Genomic DNA, 18,711 nt, shown 5'->3' on the forward strand with positions numbered 1-18,711 from the left:
ATTGACTTAATGAGAAAACCGGAATCTTTTGAGATGTGGATTTTTAGGAGAATGTTGAAGATACCATGGACCGATCATATTACAAACAAAATGGTGTTGCACAGAATGGGAAGAGACAGAGAACTTTTGACCACCATTAAAAGGAGAAAGGCGCTATATTTGGGGCACAAAGTTAGAAATGAGAAGTAAGAGTTGCTACAGCTGATTATGAAGGGTAAAATCGAAGGAAAAGGGGGTTCTGGTCGACAAATATCCTGGCTGAAGAACATTCGCGACTGGACCGGGTTAAACACACAGACGCTCTTAAGAAAAGCAGAAGATAGAGACGAATTTGCGATGGTTATAGCCAACCTTCTTTAGTGGAGACGGCACTAGAAGAAGAAGATCTATACTACTTCTACGAATTTATTCATTTCTAACCCTATCTCTCAACGTTATACTCAACAATGATCTTTCCATTCTACGTTGTGTTACTTTTAATTTTCGTGCAGATATCCTTGTTAGAGAAAGTGTCTCTACGCCATTTGTAAGAACAGGCAGGACATTAATTGGGCTCTTCTTTTTAAGCTGACAGGTATATTCTTTCTTCTTCTTCTTCCTTCTTCCTTCTTGTATGTAGGCTTTAAAGCCTGTTTCTTCTTCAATATTAGCCTCCTAAATTGTTTAAATTATCGCACCATCTTTTCCTTGGTCTGCCAATACTTCTTCGTCCATTTGGTGACTTATCTCGTGCTATTCGTACTATCCTATCCTCTGCCATTCTACTAATGTGTTCGTTCCACTCCACTCTTGTCTCCGTTTTGTCACCCATCCATTCTCTATCTATCTATCTATACAGTCCTTGCTGTCCAATTTTGGACATAGGCCTCCTCTTCCTTCTTCCACGTCTCTCTATTTTAGGCAGTTTGAATCCACTTAGGGCCTGCGGGTTTCTTCAAGTCATCTGATTATCGCATTTGTGGCCTTCCTCTTTTTCGTTTGTAACTATATGGTCTCCAGTGTATAATCATCTTATTCCATCTGTCGTCTTTCTGTCTTATGGTATGTCCATCGAACTTCCAATTAAGTTTTGCTATCTGCGTTAATACATCGGTCACTTTTGTTTTGTTGCGGATCCAAGTATTTTTTTTTCTTGTCTGATAGCTTGATGTTCAGCATTTGCCTTTCCATGGCTCTTTGGGTCTTTGCTATTTTTTCCATGTTTTCCTTTGTAAACGTCTAAGTTTGAGAACCGTAGGTGAGAACAGGAAGTATACATTGGTTGAAGACTCTTGTTTTTAAATATTGGGGGTATTTTCTATTTTTTACTATATAGGAAAGTTTTCCGAAGGATATCCAAGCCAACCGTAGCCTCTTTATTTCTCCGGTCTGATTTTCTTTAATTTAATTCGCTATTTAATTCATCCATCATATTTTGCAATTCTTCCCTTTTATCTGTTATTAATACAATGTCGTCTGCATATCTCAAGTGATTCAAGTATTGGCCATTTATGTTAATACTCCGTTTTTTCCATTGTAATTTCCTCATAACGTCTTCCAAAGTTTGATTGAAAGTTTGGGTGATATGGTGTCACCCTGTCTGACTAATCGCCGTATCTTAATGGGCTCCGTTTGTTCAACTATTTTGATGGACCCATCCATTCATGTCTTCTATATTGCATGCTCTTCTTATGTTTTCGCTTCTCTCCCTATCGAACAGACTTTTCCCTGATACTCGTCGAAGTATTTTCATTTATATTGTTTCTAGTAGTCGTCTCGTTTTAGATGTTTCAGGTCTTGTCTCCGTCATGTATGTTTATATAGGTCTAAATGCTGCTTTATAGATTCTTGTTTTTGAGTCTTGTCTTAGGTGTTTGTTCTTCCAGATTGTCATTTAGAAATCTCGCCGCTTTACTTGCTTTTAAGCTAAGTTGTCGTACTTCTTCTTCAACATCTCCGTAACTAGTTATATCTATTCCCAGATATCTAAACCTTGCTCCCTGCTTTATCATTTTCCCATTAATTTTGATTTTACATCGTAGTAGGTATTTAGATATTGTCATATATTTGGTTTTTTCTGCTGATATTATCATATTGTATTTCTTGGATGTTGTATTGAAGATGTGTGTTAATCTTTGAAGCTCGTCTTCTGTCTCGGCGATTAATGCGGCTGCATAATATAATATTTGGATTTCTTCGTTCCCCATTCTGTAACCATGACATTTATGTGCTTCTTATATTATTTCGTCCATTATTATATTAAAGAGAAGTGGGCTTAACGAGTCACCCTGTCTGACTCCGCTTTGTACTGGTATACACTGTGTTAGTTTTCCATGTATCTTTGCCTGTATTCGATTATGGAAGTAGATGTTTTCGATGGTTTGTATAATATTGATTGGTATGTTTCTTTTATACAGTAGGTGTAAGACGTCTTCGACTTGGATGCGATCGAAAGCCTTTGCCAGGTCTATAAAACATAGATATGCTGGTTTATTGTACTCGATGGCCTTTTCTGTAATTTGTCTTAGTACAAATACGGCATCTACGCAGGATCTTCCGGATCTGAATCCTTGTTGTTTATCTGATAAAGTTGTTAGTTTATTGATTTTGTTGGTTAGGACTTTTGTGGTAAGCTTAAGTGCGGTGTTCAGTATATTTATACCTCTATAATTGTTGGGATCTTCTTTATCTCCTTTCTTGAACATTGGAATCATTATGCTGTTTCTAGTTTTTGTATAAGTTTTGTTATCTCTAGGGTTATACTTTCTTCTTTGTGTTTTAGAAGCTCGTTGGTTATTCCGTCTGGTCCTGGTGACTTTCTATTTTTGAGTGAATTTATGGCTATCTCTACTTCTTGAAAACTGATTTCTATTTCGTGTCTTAATTCAGGTACGTTATTGTGTTGATTATTATTTTCCTTTTCTTTAAACAGTCCAGTCAGGTATCTTTCCTATTCGTTTGCTGGTATGTTATTGTATTCTTTCAATTCTGCCATTTCTTTCCGATGGTTTCCTATGAATCTTTATATTTGTTCTTGTGTACCGTAGAAATCACTTTCCATTCTTTTTGTAAACTGGTCCCAGTGTTCGTTTTTTTCTTCTTACCAACTGTTTTGTTTCATTTCGTATTCTTCTATACGTGTCTCGGGATTCTAGAGTATTTGATGTTTTGTACTTCGTGTAGGCCTCTCGTTACATTTCTCTTTTATTTCTTTTCTTAACCTAGGTGTATTATTGTTGTTTCTTTTGTTGTGTTTTTCTAGAGCTTGTGTTGCTGCTTCTTCAATGTTGTTTTTAATTTTCTCCCAGCTCGTGGTATTTTCTGTAGAAAATGTTTTGGTGTTATTTTTGGTGATAGATATACCATCTTCAAAAATAGCATGCATTCTTCCATATGTTGACTATCCTAGAATTATTCTCCTTAGTAGCTCAGCAGTTTGATTACCTCTATCTATCAACAACTACAATTTTTCGACGTCTTCTACAATTAAAGGCTGGCATGGAACTAAATTCGTCATTATTTTTGTTTTTGGTAATTATTATTCAGATCTACTTTATTTTCTGCATCGCTGAGTTCATTTAACATACCATTGGCAATTTTTAGATCATCTGAAATCGGGACAATGTCATCTACGAATAGTAGTTTGTCATCATTGTCATCTACACGCGAAATGAGTTATCGCGTGTAGATATTATAGAATTTACAATATCTTATCCCTGGTCCAGTACTGTTTGTCTATTAAAAATGTCTTGATGGAACTCTAGACGAGAAACGAGTGATCTTCTATATTCTTTTATATTCTTTTGAATGTTTTCATCCAATCTATATCATGATAAGGATAGCATTGTGTATTTGTCGGATTAAAGAATATATTGAAACTGGCTGAATGACAGCATCTGCTATCAAAGATTACCAAGACGTCGAAGAAAGTGTTGATCAGAGAGCGCCAAAAGAGAGCGACGAATAAGTCAAAACCCACGGAAAGTTGTAGAATTGGCAAAAGAAGAATAATAATTTCTTGCATTTATAATAGAATGAACGCTACCAATGATTAAATAGTTTTTTGACAAATTTTATATCGCTTATATTAAAGGTTATACCAATCTGTAGTACCTATATTCGTTATAGACAATGTAGCATATCACAATATCTAAGTTTAACAATGCCCCACTATAAGGTGCAGAAAAGGCGGAATGAAGTAATTAGGACAACGGGACATTCCATTTTCAGAAAAAGTGATAAAGGCAGAATCATATAACCAAAAAAAAATTCACAAACTCATATATAAAACGTATGAGATAGATCAGATTATGAATGATGCAGGTCACACCTTACCACTCGGACTTAATCGAATTTAATTAGTGTGGCAGATAAAAAGTGGAGTTTAAATTTCAAAATGTTGCTAAATTTTGTGATGAACGATAAATCACTACAAGTGATTGTCGGATAAATAATATTTACTTTTGCAAATATATAGGAATATGTATTGAAAAAATTACAGCTTTTAAAATCGCCCTGTAAGTGTATCGATCATTCGATATCATTAATAGCGATAAATAAAAAAGGTAAACAAAAACTAGTGGTTAAGTTAATGAATATTACAATGACATTTGATACTGTTTTAGTATGAGGAACCTAATACGAACGAATTTTTAACGTTGAATGTTGAATCTATATTCGCTGCTAATACAAGCGTCTACATTCGTTGCTAATACCATTGTCTAATACCCAGTTTGTTGTATTGATAATGATAAACACAAGGCTGTGGCAGTTGACTGAGATAATTCGTTAAAATTAAATAATGTACATATCTACATAACTATATTGTAAGTGCAATGTTTATTTAACATGTTATCTTTTTAGTTTTATCTGCATATTTTCCTTTGTGTAAAAATAAAACTATATTTTATTCTATAGTTTTAAATTTTAATAAGATTAATCACTGATTGTATCATTTTATCTCATGAATCTTATTTTCTTCTCATGATGGTCCTTTCAATAGTTTCGTCTCCTATAAGCATCCACAGGTCTGTGTTACCAACGTGTTACTAATATTTTTCGGCCAGAAAATGTTGCATATACAGTGGCAGAAAATGGTGCCAATAGCAAGACATGTTCTTCTAAAATATCTGTAATGTATCTTTGATGCACCCCACACCATTAGTGGACCGCCACCATAATGTATAGGGTGTCCCAAACATGTTTTTCAGGGTATAACGAAAACTAGAGTAGTTAAGATACCATGACTTATTTTTTCGTTAAAGTAACAATTACCCAATCAAATCATCAATAGCTCCCCACATTAGCGAGATAGAGAGATATTATTAAAAAATGTCATGAAATATCGATGAAAAAATGATTCAGAACAAACAACAACTTGGGCAAATATATTAAAAACAACAAGAGCCAAAAGAAAAACCACTACACAGTAGTGTATACAAACTTAAATGTGGCAACTACCCAAAAACTTACATCGGACAAACTAGTAGAACTTTTAACAAACGAATAGCAGAGAGCATTAACTTTTACCATCAAAGCCATCTAATTAAGTAAAAAAAAAACGATTCTAATGTAGTCAGATCCTGACAAATTTCGATTTTCTTGCTGCTGGTGGTTGAGTTTAAGGAAAAAACACTAAATAAACTTGAAGAACTGCTATCATGTTTTCAATTTACTTGCAAAAAATAAGCAAATACGTTTTTTTTATATTGTCTTCCATCGTCCATGATATCTAAAATGTATGATATGATCCGATCTTTTCTTGCCCTATATCGTGTTTTTAGAATTTCTTCCCTTGTAGTATGTAGTTGGCCAGAATGTATTTGATTTGTTCCGATATTTTTTTTTTATTTAAAACACAAATTACAAGTAAATATATTAAATATTGTATAATTTAAAGTTTTCTAAATATTTCAGTACTTGGTTGAACTGACAGCTTAGTAGATCCTTCATGTTGGTAGTGAGGTTATTTTTCCTTCTTTCGTGGATGTATGTTTTACATTCTAACAGGATATGTTTAACAGTTATTGGGATCTTGCAGTTTTGGCAGAAAGGGATGGGTTATTTATTTATTTCATATGGGTTGGTTATAGTATGTCCTATTCGCAGTAGAGTTATTATTACTTGCTCACTACGTATGAGTGGGCGTGGTAAGGTGGTGCCGACAGTTTCTAAACCATTTTTTTATTTGTTGGATGTGGAATTCCAGTTATTCTGACATAAATTGGTAATATCTTTTTTGATTGAGGCTTTATGGTCGTTTCTTGTTAGCATGTTTGACTCAGAGATGCTTTTATCTAGTATAGCTTCATTCGCAAGTTACATACAACAATACACATATAAATATAAAGTTTGTTTTATTGGAAAAAATTATTGTTGAAATGAATAACACTTTTAAGGTCGGCTAATATAAACACAAATCACTAATCATTGTTAAAACTAATCATGCTTTTAAACCGAGACGAGGTATTCACGTTTATACATACAGACAGCTGTCTTATATTATTAGGTTTAAAAAATGCTTCCCCTTAAGTTTCGGAAAATTTCCAAGCCTGGGGAACCTTCTTAAAAAAGATTCCTACGTAGCCGCCATCTTGATGATAGAGAACTTTAGTAATTTGTCTGTTCCATGTATGTAAGCCGCTGCTACCACTGATTGAGTTTTTGATGCATCAGTATAGATATGCTCAGAATTTGGATATAAGCATATTATTTCATGATATGATTGATGTATTACTGTTGGGTTAGTGGATGTTTTGGAATAGCAAGTAAGAGATGTATTTACAATTGGTGGACTAGTTGACCAAGGGGGAAAGTTTTGAATTGATTTTATGCTAGTACCTAAACTGCTCACAGTGTATTTTATTCTTTCATGAAAAGAGAGTGTACTCATAGGTTTATTTTTGTAGTTACTGATAAATTTAGGTTTTATTTGAATGCACAGGATTTTGGTGATTTGATGATACGTGAGCTGCATAAATTAGTGACAATTGTTGCTGCCGTAAGTGTAAAGGTAATTCGTTAGCTAATACTTGAAGGCTACTGGTTGGGCTAGTTCTAAATGCGCCAAGGGCAATTCTTGGTAATGTTGTTTGAATTGAGTTTAGTTTTTGTTCCGATATTATATTTATATTTTGAGTAGTTACTTGTGTCTGGTTTATTTTTAATAGTGTTTCGTTTAGTTTTACAGTAGTTTTATCTTTGATCCGTATCTCTTTTAGAAGGCCCATGTGAAGTTTAGTATTAGGCTTTGCATTTTTTTGTCACCTTAATTCTTGTGCGAGTATTTACTACTAGTGATGTAACGAATATTCGCATTTGCGAATATTCGCATATTTTTGCATATTCGCATTCGCATTCGCAAAATTTATGCGAATGTTTTGCGAATATGAATATAAGAAAAAAAAATAATTTGAAGATTAGGTTAATAAAATAAAAATCCATTCACTTCTCAGTTTTTTTATTAAGAAAACTCACTTTATTTTACAAGCTATATTAATTTTGTGTTTGTATTAAACAAAAATACTGCCCTCTCTTATTAAAAAATAACAATGTCTGTTTTTACTTAGTTTTCAAGTTTGTTTTTAACAATAAGTAAAAACAAAGAACTGTTATTTTTTAATAATTAAAATTTAATAGAGGAATATTAAACTTTAGAAATAAAAGCTTTGACGCCTTTTCTCCTTCAAGTCTGTTTCGATGTGGCGTATAAAGAAGTCCAGCGCCACTAAACAAGCGCTCGCTCGGGACACTCGTTGGTGGTGTAACTAAATATTGCCGAACTACAGGAAAAAGAAGATCGTACCTTCCCTTATTCACTTTCCACCATGTTAGAGGGTTGACGTCACCTGCCACGCGTTTTTTCCGATGAGTATTCTGTGACAGTTTTACGGATTAAAAGATGGACAGTTATGAAAACTAGGAAGAGCCATGTCATCTTCTTCACTATCACTCGTATCCATCAGTAAACTCATCGTATCTTTTAAGGACAGACTGTTGTGTGTTTCGTAATCTTCACATTCATTATTTAATCTAACACGCTTTGCATTCGGGTAAAGTGAATTGGAAGATATGTCGGTTTCATTGTCTCTGAGCAAATCCAAAATATGCTCTATGACAAGCTCTTTAGTCGTCGTATTTTTAAAAAATTTTGCTTTGTATCTTGGGTCAATAAAGGTCGCCGTGGCAAACAATATTTCATTCTCTAAACCCGAAAACTTGCGAATAAGCTCATCTTTTATGACGGTAATCGTATCACCAATGTGTTCATCGGATGAATCAAGATCATGAACAACTTTTTCTAGAGTAGCAATTAAGGGAATTACAGAAGAAATAGAAACATCGACAGCACTTAACTCTCTGGTCACTTCTTCAAATGGTCTTAGTAAACCGATAAGTTTTTCAACAATCATCCACTCTTCAGAAGTCAGCTGAGGAATTTTATTATTTGCCGAAGCGTACAGACATAATGACTCTTTGACTTGAAAAATACGCTCGAACATATAAAAAGTGCTGTTCCACCTAGTAGCACATTCTTGGATAATCTTAAGAGGTTTTTGATTAAGTCTTTTTTGTATATTGGTCAGCTCATCTTGGGCAGCAGTCGAATGATGAAAATGAGTTGCCATCTTTTTGCATTTTGTTATGGTAGCCACGACAGATTCTTGAGCCTTCATCCCTGCTTTTAACACGTTTTGAATCTTGTGAGAAGTACAGTCAATATGTTTAACTTAACATTTAATAAGTTAACACCTTTTTTGATATTAGCACCTGCATCGCGAACTACACATTTCACTTTTTCTTTGGGTATTTCCCAAAACGACAAGATATCTTTAAGTTTATGAGCAATATTTTCTCCGGTGTGGCGGTCTTCACTTCTGCTTTTAACACTATCATTTTCCTTTCAAATTCTTTTGTTATCCCATGACAAGTTAAACTCAGCAATGAAACTCCAGAACAATTATCAGACCAAATGTCGGTAGTAAATGATAATTTTTCGAAGGATTTTAGTAATTCAAGAATTTTCTGACTTACTTTGCCAAATAATTTATCGCATATAAATGAAGTGAAATACTGACGTGACTTTAAATTGTAAGGCGGACACAAATGCTTGATAAGTCTTGTGAATCCAACACTTTTCACGAAACTAAATGGCAAGTCCTCCAACGCAACCATTTCACTTATAGCATTATCCACTGCCAATGATTTCAAAGAATTATTATCCCACTGTTTCGTTTTATCGACAAATTCTTGAAGCGATATTTGTTTCATGGCAGATTTAGTACCTTGGTGGGAAGATGATGCCTGTTCAAGTGACTTAGAAGCAACTTTTCGGTTTTCACACTCTTCTAATTTGGAAAACTCGGTTTTATGCAGTGCCTTTAAATGATTTCTCATAGCCGTTGTAGTTCTTCCTTTTCTCGAATATTCTTTGTTACACAGCTTGCATTTAGCTCGTTCAGTATCGCAAAGTGGTGAAAAATAAGTCCATATTTCACTATAATTTGATTTACTCATAGTAATAAATCGCTAATCACACTTTAACTACAAAATTCGCTTGTATTTGTGCACGAGCAGAGCAGGGCAAGTGGAGTGACTTGTGTTCCGTGAAATTTCTATTGGAACTATAACTCCCTCTCTATAACAAGTCAAATTTGATTATAACAAGAGAAAATAAGATCGAAAAACGTGCTTTTTACGTTTTTGGCCCGGACGTGACTATAAATAAATACCTTTTTAAACGACCCCTCAATAAACTTAACTGCCGCCTGCAATAAACTTCTTTACAATAAATACAACTGTTTCACATCTTTAGCAAATATGATAGAATGATACTGGACAATTTAAAGCAGGTAAAAATGACAAACTTCTTCCAATTGCAGATGCTACACACCTCGCGCAAATGAGACTGCTGGCAGTGCCAGAGACAATTAAAATTGACAAATTAAAAAAAAGTGAATATTCGCATTCGCGAATGTCGGTGGCATATATTCGCATTCGCGAATGTTTAAAAAATGACATTCGTTACATCACTATTTGCTACTACTGGATTGTGGTCGGTGTTTCCAACAGCACTGGGATGTGTTTTTGCTTTTGAGATGGAATAACGAAATCTCTGGTTAATTAAAATTTATAGTCTATTCAATTCAGGTAACTTAACCCTAGTATTTAGTTTAGTTTAGAACCCATAGAAACCATAGTTTCAAGAAATTAGCTTAATGGAAGATATATGCTTAAAAAAACGTCCCAAAGTTACCCCGTTTGAAAACACCTTGAAATACGAATAAAAACAAATAAAAACTTCAACAAATTTATTATTGTCAATGGATCTATTAAAATATGTATCACCTTTCAACTTGCCTTATCGTTTCATAAATAACAATCAATAATTTCTTAAGTTTCTATGTTCAGTGGTCGACCTGGAATGTACAATAAACGTTAATAAAAAAATAATTAATATAATTTACTCTAAAAACGAAAAAAATTAGTCTCTTTTGGCGGACTTTTTCTTGCTCTTAGCCTTATTTTTAGTCTGACCTGAGGGTGCGGGATACTTGAATATCAATACTAATTGTACTAGGCACAACAGGAAACCGATGACGTTTTGTACCTGAAACATAAAATATATTTTAGAAGAATATCAATTTACTCGCTATATTAACTCATACTAATAAAACTTAAGTGGTGAAAATATCTCTACACTAGTGTTGGGTACGTTATGAGTAACGTTCTCGGGCGTGAATGTGACCGGTCGTGAATCTGAGCGTAGCTTACGTCAATGTGAGATTGGACGGTCTCCCGTTTATCTGTTGCGGCGGTTTAAGTTACGAAACTTACCGTACAAGGTCATATTACGCGTATTTGAGGTTTGAACCTTCGACAGATTGAACGTAGTGCTTTATTGCCACATTGTCAGAATGATATATAAATTTCTCAAACATAAAAATGTAAAAAGGGGGTAAATTTTTAATTAACAGAGTTTGAAGGTTTTATTCAAGATTTTGCATGGTGTTTTCATCATACAAAGATACTGCGATGTTTCCAAAAGTGGGACAGAAAGTCTATTAAGACATAAATGTTCCCTTCAATTTCTTCCTGGTAAAAACAATACACACAATCAATCTCAGAACAGAATGCAGAAATGCTGCGCCAATCCAATAATTTATAGAAAATAGCAAAGCTGCCAAATTCAACATTTTTACCGGCTGTTTCAAACAGTGGGTTATTTCTTTCAGAGATAATCCATTTTTTGCCATATATTTAGGAAGAAAATAAATTATATAAAACAATAAAATTAAAAGAATTATTATCCTTTAAATAAGAATTACGAAAACATTCCAAATACATTATGTAGTGATTTTGTTATTAAAAAACATAAGAGAAACATTATTGACTTTGTAAAACGGTGTATTTTGCATATTTTGGTGTGAAAATTGGTGACCAAGACAAAGGTTGGGTTCCTCACAATGTATGATATGTTTGTGTTGAGGATTTAGGGGTCGAAGAAAGAAAAAAAGCTTTCAGATTTGCAGTGCCTATGGAGAGAGTCAAAAAAAAATCATTCAAATGATTGTTATTTTTGTACTGTCGAAGTTTCTGGATATAACTCCAAAAATACGAAAGTGATTGTTCATCCGTCCGGTAGAGCATGGACCTGAACTACTAGTCCCTGAGCCTCCTCTATGTATTCATAGCATTTCAAATACTAGTGAATCAAAATCTGATGAAAGTGGTCCAGGAAGTGATGTTGAATTTTAGTGTCCTTCAAAAAATTTACAACCACAGTTGTTTTTTAGGCAGGAAGGGTATTTGGTGTACTGTCATGATATTGGTGGTCTAATGAATGAATTTTTTATTGAGTATAATAAGGATGATTGAAGGCTTTTTATAGACTCTTCAAAAACAAGCTTAAAAGCTGTACTCTTACACAATGGGAACACTTATGCTTAACTTCCTATTGCTCTCAGTCCATATGAAAGAGACATATGAAAAGACACAATTCTACAGAAAATCAGCTATTGAGCTCACAATTGGATGATCTTTAGAGGTTTAAAAGTTGTTTGTATGCTACTTGGTCAACGAAAGTGATTTACAAAGTTTCCATGTTTTATTTGTGAATGGGACAGTAGAGCAAGAGATAAACACTGGTCCACAAAGCAATGGCACATAAAAAATGTTTTAACATCTGGCGAGAAGAACATTTTGTACAAAACTTCCAAAAAAGATCCTCCTTCCACCTCTACACATCAAGTTAGCCTTAATGAAACGGTTTGCCCTGCCTAAAGATGGAAAATGTTTCAAGTACTTGAGTGGAAAGTTTCCCCATCTATCCACTGTTTGCATAATCATCTTCACTGTTTCCCTAAAACTCTGGGTGATGTCAGTGAAGAACAAGGCGAACGATTCCACCAAGATATCAAGGTGATGGAGAAACAATAAGCTGGTCCCACGCCTGACTAAAATAGCCGAAAGTCTCTATAAAAAACTTTGTTTCCGGGACTTTTGGCCACGTTTTGAACACGTAGTCCCACTTTGTGACATTCTAAAAAAACTTTTTATAGCTATCAAATGCTTTTACCAAAGGCACCTCTACTACCTTCATCTTTATAGTCGCTAACCATTTTCTGACAAAGAATCCTTTACATATTGTTCTTAAAACTAGCTAGAAATCAGCAGTAACCAATAGGGGTTAGGTGTGACTGTATTTTATTGATCACTGGATGGCTACATGGAGAAATTACATGTTGTAGGGGAGAAGGGGGTTACTGTGGACCATTTTTACTTATTAGCAAATTAAAAAATATGTATAAGATTCTTATTGCTGAACTTACCTCACATATTTACTGTAAACATCAACTCAACTTTCGATGTGAATATTTTATTTGTATCTTTCTTAATAGAACAAATATTTTGATTCAAATCGGAATCAATAATTTGTCCACAATGACCCCGTGGTGGGGTTAAAGTGGACAGAGTATGGGGTTATAGTGGACGCATAGTAAAACATATACAGGAATACTGAAAACTTTATGTTAACAAAAAGAAACTACGATACATTATAAGAACTGAAATTAATATTAAATGAAAATAATCTTCCTTGCCTTTTCGTGCCAGTGTCTACTGGGTGCTCCAAAATTCCGACAATATCGTTCTTGTCGACAACTGAGACATCTTCAACTTCGGGAAATACGATATTATTCACTTTTTTCCTTAAAAAATTAATTTGTACCTCCACATCTCGAATATCTACGATTTGGCCAACATAGTGTGTTACCGATTTTTTACCCATAAATTTTACAAGTACGAAATCATTTTTCTCCATTTGTTTGTCCATAAAAATATCGTTGTCCTGACCATCATCTTCCATCCAGCCTTCATCCTCTGATTCAAGTATTACTTCTGTAGAAGAATTGGAAGAGGAAGATTCTTTCCTACTCCTTTTTGGTTCATAGGAAAGAGATTTCTTCACTCTATTCTTTTCTCGCATTTTAGCTCTTTCTTGCGCACGTCTTTCCTTCAAATCTTTAGCCTCTTTTTCAGCTTCCAACTGATCTTTCACTGGTGTGCTCGTGTAAATAGTCGACTTTTTATTTTTTCTTGCTTTGGAGTTTGATGAGCGATCTGCTTTTAGAAAAGGGCGGCAGCTCTCAGGAGTAATTACAGCTGTTGATGTAGTTGCTACTGATGGTGAAAGCGTAATGGGAGCTACAGGTAGCAGTCTTGTGGAGATTGAAGCAACTTCTAATATTCGCTCAGGATCTTCAGGATTTCTTGGGTTCATTGCTGTTGGTGGTTCTTGATTCCTATCTGTTGTTTCGGCAGCTTCATAATCCTCATCGGTGAATACAAGACGATTTATTGGCCATAAACCAGCAGATCTGAATCCAGATGTTATATTCTGCATTGTAAATGCCACAGGAAAAGCAATACCACACAGTTGAGCAACATCATATATTTGTATAGGTCTGCCTGGATGATTTTGAAGCCAGTCTCCCATTGCAACCCGTAATGCAGCTTTATAAGAACCATATACTGCAACATCTAGCGGCTGTAGTTTGTGGCTACAATGTGGCGGAAACGATAAAAGAGTAATTCCAGATTCTCTAGCTAAGTTTATAGCTTCCAAACTTATATGACTTGAATGATTATCCATTAATATCAGTAGAGGGTTTTCTTTAGAAGCACTTAAGTGCATTTTTATGTGCTTTAGTACTTCTAAAAATAATTCCGCAGTCATATAGCCAGACTGATGAGCCAGACCAATGCTCCCTATTGGTGCACCATCTAAGAACCGGTCTTTCATATTCTTCCTGGGGAATATGAAAACTGGAGGTATTGCTTGTCCAGTGGCTGTTATAATTCCGCACATTGTAACATTTTCACCGCGTTCTTGAGAGGCCACAGCTCCTATTTGTTTTTTTCCCTTTTCAGCTATACGTTTGGGTGGTGGTAAGACCGTGGGTATACCTGTCTCATCTAAATTTATTATCCTTTCTGGCCTTCCTTTAAATTTATCTAAAACTCCAATGTAATTATCAAAAAATAAATCCACGTTGCATTTGTTAAAGGCTGCATCTCGTGCTATGCTTGTATTTTCAGGTTTTCTAAGAGATAAATCTCCATGTCGTTTCATAAATGAATATATCCAGTCCTTTCCTGCTATCTTATTTTTAGTCCAATTCGAAGGAATTTCTATTTGTAGAGCACTACCATACTCAAAAGCTAGGGTACAAGCCTGCTTGTAAGTCAAGCCATAATGTAATTGAGACGCCTTCTTAAGATAATTGACAATGTGTTGTTCTTGTTCATCAGAAAATATTTGGCGACCTCGAAATTTATTGACGCCAGAAACATTCAAGCTAACAATTTCTAACTCATCTTCGTTACCTGAATCATCACCAGAGGGTATATTAGCATCTTGAAGGTTCCTCTTAGCCAAAATGACTCTTTTGTGAAGCATACTTTTTTTCAATTCATATTTCTCAAGCTTCCTTTTTTTCTTAGGATATCCTTTATTGCACGCTCTACAACTTTTTCATCAATATCAGCTCTCGCCGTTTTTCTACTGTAAGTCCTCATCTGAAACAAAAAAGCGATTTTTATCACATGATTTTTGGAAATATAATCATTTGTGGGGTTAGTGTGGACAGCTGATGATTTGTCCACACTAACCCCGAACGCCATGTTTGACAGTAACAATGGAATGACGTTTCGAAAAATGATAATTTTATCTCATTCCATATCAAATTTAGTAATTAAATATTCCAGAAGCCATACACTAACTTAGGTATACAATTAGTTCAATAACTTCAATTTTAGTATAATTTTACTTACCGTGTGAAATAAATGGATACAACACACAAAATCACTTTCTGTCACTGGCGGCCATATTATAGAAAATATTTCAACCAACTTTTACGTGGTGTTCGGTGGCGTTAATAGTCACTTCCTGAACAGACTGGGCGGCAGATTTAAATGCGAGTTTTTAAATAATTAACTATGTCCACACTAACCCCATGTCCACACTAACCCCCCTCTCCCCTACATGTTTTTACCTACATGATGCTGTATAAAAAGACTTTATTTTAACATAAATACTATAAATATGTGTTTAATTATTAAGATACTTACCACCATAAATTCATTTTTTAAAATTATACCATATATTAACCAGAGTGCTGTGACAATGGTTCCCATAAAAGTCAATGGAAATGGTATGGAAGAAGCATCACCTTTGTCAATAATGCCTTTCTGCAAAGAGATTAAAAAACATTAAATCAACAAGTCCACAAAAGTGTATGTGTAGTAGATAATAAATAAAATATATAAAAAATTAACAAAAACACAACCTATGATAACTAATAAACATTTTTACTCGTGGAAAAAATAACCTGAAGAATAAATTTCTTTTATGCTGCAACTAACAAAATTATAATTGCAATCTCTAACATATTTTATATAAAAAATTTTGAAAATATGCATAAAAAATTTACTTACTACATCTAGCAGTGGAGCTCCAATTAATGCTAGCATTAAAATTGTCACCACCAAACTGTACCTATATTCAAGTAATTCTGGATCTTCAACAATAGAATATCCCATAAATACAGCCACAAGTGCCACTCCTACACTGCCAGGTTTTAATACTTCGTTATATTTATCAGCAGAATAATAGTAGTAAAACGCAAGATATAGTACATTCAACACAATGGCAGCAACATTGACTTGGAGCATAGCAGCATCATTCATCAAAAGTGCTAGTTTTAACATTAATATACCACTGAAATTTAAAAAGAAAAGTTTTATAGATTGTTTTCATTTAATTATTAATTGATTGTTTCAAAAGTAGTTTTAATGGAAAGTAGAAAGTAGTAGGAGATTTTATAGATAAAAAAAAACAATGCAGTACATTATAGAGTGGCTTCAAATACATATAAATGTAAGGTGTTACAGGTATGTATGTTGTAGGGGTGAAAATGTATGCCAAAAGAAATGATTAAATAAAAGATTCAGGAGCCTGAATCATAAAATACATATACAAAACATACAGAATAAGTGCTGATGAAATATGAGATTGTTAGAAGCTGGGATCAATACTACAAAATAATCAAGATAAACCACAACAGTTAAGTTGTATTTTTAATAAAGATTAATTGCTTTAAATGTTTCTTGGATGAAGCTTTCAGTTGTGACTACAATAATCTGCTATTATACAAAATGATCCTAAAACCAGACATATCTTTTATATTCGGCTATAGGGAAATCAAGTGAATCATAGATTTAAATAACGAGTTTCAGAGGATTATTGTGGACATACTTTTTAATGTCATACACTGCAATTGTTCTTTTAAGCATCTAAAAAGTCTAAAATTCTAGTTCAGTAAACCTACTGTTCTAAAATATAAGAAAATTATATAATTCTAGCATTTCTAGCCCATTATTCTTCTGCATATAAAATGAGTGATTAAATGGGCATATTATGATCTTGTCTTTCTCAATGTACTTGTTTGATTTACACTAAGATGATCATCTGGGTTCTAAAAACTTCCTCATTGATTTTTGTCAATACAGGAAAAGAACTTGGATCTTTTTATGGGTAGTTATCACAAACTATACATACTCATGGTTTGTGGTAGTTATAATCTTTATCAATTGCTATCTGACCAAGAAATAGATTTAATTTTTATATTACTTTAATAGATATAAAATTAATATACCTAGATTATGTAAGACTCTTAATTTTCAACACTTCAAAGAAACAATCACAATATACATTGCATTATCTCTAAAATAACAACAAAAATAGCCACTTAAAAATGACATCACAAGCAATGAAGATAAATGAATAGTATTGAAAAACTTTTTACTCTAATACCAAAGAATATAGACGCTTAAGCGTCTATCTTCTTTGCTAATACATTGACACATAATCTAGTTTTAAGAAAGATACTTACATTGTTATACCCCCAATAAAAGGGACAGCTTGAATTCCAGCTGTAGATTTCTTTTTATAAATGTCCTTGCATATAAACGCCCCAGAAAAGAACTGGGCAATGGTGACAATACTTGCTGTTTGTCCCACTATACCTTTATAGGGCTGCAGAGCATTGGATAAGGCTTCCATCATGAAGGGTGACTAGTGGAATGATAGTTTTTGTCTGATTATTCAAGCATATAAACAAGGACAAATTTTATAATCTTCACGTTTAAATTAAAATGAAAACTGAATGTGGATAAGTGATAATTAAAAACACTTCAAATTTTGAAAATATTTAAATGAAATTAGTGAAATGATGTCAGGTGTTGATTAGTCCTAGGCCACTTAATTTATGTATCTCTTTTATTATATCAGTGATAGTACAAAAACCACAATTCATTAAACAAGTTTTACAGACTCGTTTTTATTAATAAATATGCTTCAAATTATAAAAAGATAACGGCAAGTTACATGAATTTATTTTAAAAATATATTTATCCTTTATTAGAAAGAGAAGAGAATTGGCCTTCATCATAAATTATTAAGGATAATAAGTCAGTGGCATGACAAATGGGTAAATCGACAACACAGTTTATTAGTTATTTTTAATGCATATTGACGATAAAATATAAATTTCAGAGCATGTAATGAAATAGATCTGCAGTATAATGGACATTATCGCAGTAGATTTTGAATTTGGGCCAAATATGAGAAATTGTTGGTACTTAGTTGAGTTCGTTTAGTTTGAAATTTGTTATATTATTTGATTCTTTTCATCTATGTTGATTTACTCTAGAGGGGAATATATCTCCTGGAGGAGAATGTAATGTTTATTTTAATTTATTTAAAGTCTTATAACGGTAACACTAAAACGCAATTATTAATTTATAGCATGTATTTATCTAATCGTACAAATTTATATTTTCGACTGACTTCTAAAATCTAATATATCTTTAGAATATTTCGTGAAACGCTCCCAGAATCCAGTAGAATTTTCTAGGCGCCGTTAAGACACTTGCTGCTCGAATCGTCGACCGAGTATGTTCGATCAATGGCATAGCAATTCTGGCGTTATACTGTTCTGGATTGGGGTGGGTACTGATATACCGGGAATGACCTACGGATAACGTAGCAAGGGCTGAGGAGAAGGTGGTTATTCGTCAACTTCTGGTGATGGGCTTCCTCTTAGCGGGTGGGCGTCAGTCGATAGAAACACCGGGAATGTATGTCACAAAAGAAACGATTTCTTTCAGAAT

General features: G+C 33.7%; 2 protein-coding genes across 3 annotated transcripts; both read right to left on the reverse strand.

Annotated features, from left to right (window-relative positions):
• Positions 1 to 7,865: 7,865 nt before the first annotated feature.
• LOC140433628 (zinc finger BED domain-containing protein 4-like) lies at positions 7,866 to 8,654 on the reverse strand. Its single transcript, XM_072521610.1, has one exon. The coding sequence runs from the start codon at positions 8,652 to 8,654 to the stop codon at positions 7,866 to 7,868; it is 789 nt and encodes a 262-aa protein (XP_072377711.1).
• Positions 8,655 to 10,274: 1,620 nt separating this feature from the next.
• On the reverse strand, positions 10,275 to 17,942 carry LOC140433229 (sugar transporter SWEET1-like). Of its 2 annotated transcripts, XM_072521271.1 has the most exons (5): positions 17,433 to 17,942; positions 15,976 to 16,258; positions 15,610 to 15,729; positions 10,516 to 10,588; positions 10,275 to 10,397 (listed from the first exon to the last, which is right to left on the reverse strand). In XM_072521271.1, the coding sequence occupies exons 1-5, from the start codon at positions 17,603 to 17,605 to the stop codon at positions 10,372 to 10,374; spliced, it is 675 nt and encodes a 224-aa protein (XP_072377372.1). In that variant the 5' UTR covers positions 17,606 to 17,942; the 3' UTR covers positions 10,275 to 10,371. The 2 variants fall into 2 exon arrangements, with proteins under 2 accessions (XP_072377372.1, XP_072377368.1); XM_072521267.1 differs by having other exon boundaries at positions 10,275 to 10,588; positions 17,433 to 17,940.
• Between the last annotated feature and the right edge of the window lie 769 nt (positions 17,943 to 18,711).

The sequence above is a fragment of the Diabrotica undecimpunctata genome, chromosome 2, assembly GCF_040954645.1.
Source record: "Diabrotica undecimpunctata isolate CICGRU chromosome 2, icDiaUnde3, whole genome shotgun sequence".
NCBI classification, from domain to species: Eukaryota; Metazoa; Arthropoda; class Insecta; order Coleoptera; family Chrysomelidae; genus Diabrotica; species Diabrotica undecimpunctata.

Coding starts and splice junctions, on each gene's coding strand:
- LOC140433628 (XM_072521610.1), bottom strand. CDS start 8,654: ATGAAGGCTCAAGAATCTGTCGTGGCTACCATAACAAAATGCAAAAAG.
- LOC140433229 (XM_072521267.1), bottom strand. CDS start 17,605: ATGATGGAAGCCTTATCCAATGCTCTGCAGCCCTATAAAGGTATAGTG. Junction 15,730..15,975: donor GAGCTCCACTGCTAGATGTA/GTAAGTAAATTT, acceptor ATCTCTTTGCAG/AAAGGCATTATTGACAAAGG. Junction 10,589..15,609: donor TAAAAAATGAATTTATGGTG/GTAAGTATCTTA, acceptor TTTATGTTTCAG/GTACAAAACGTCATCGGTTT.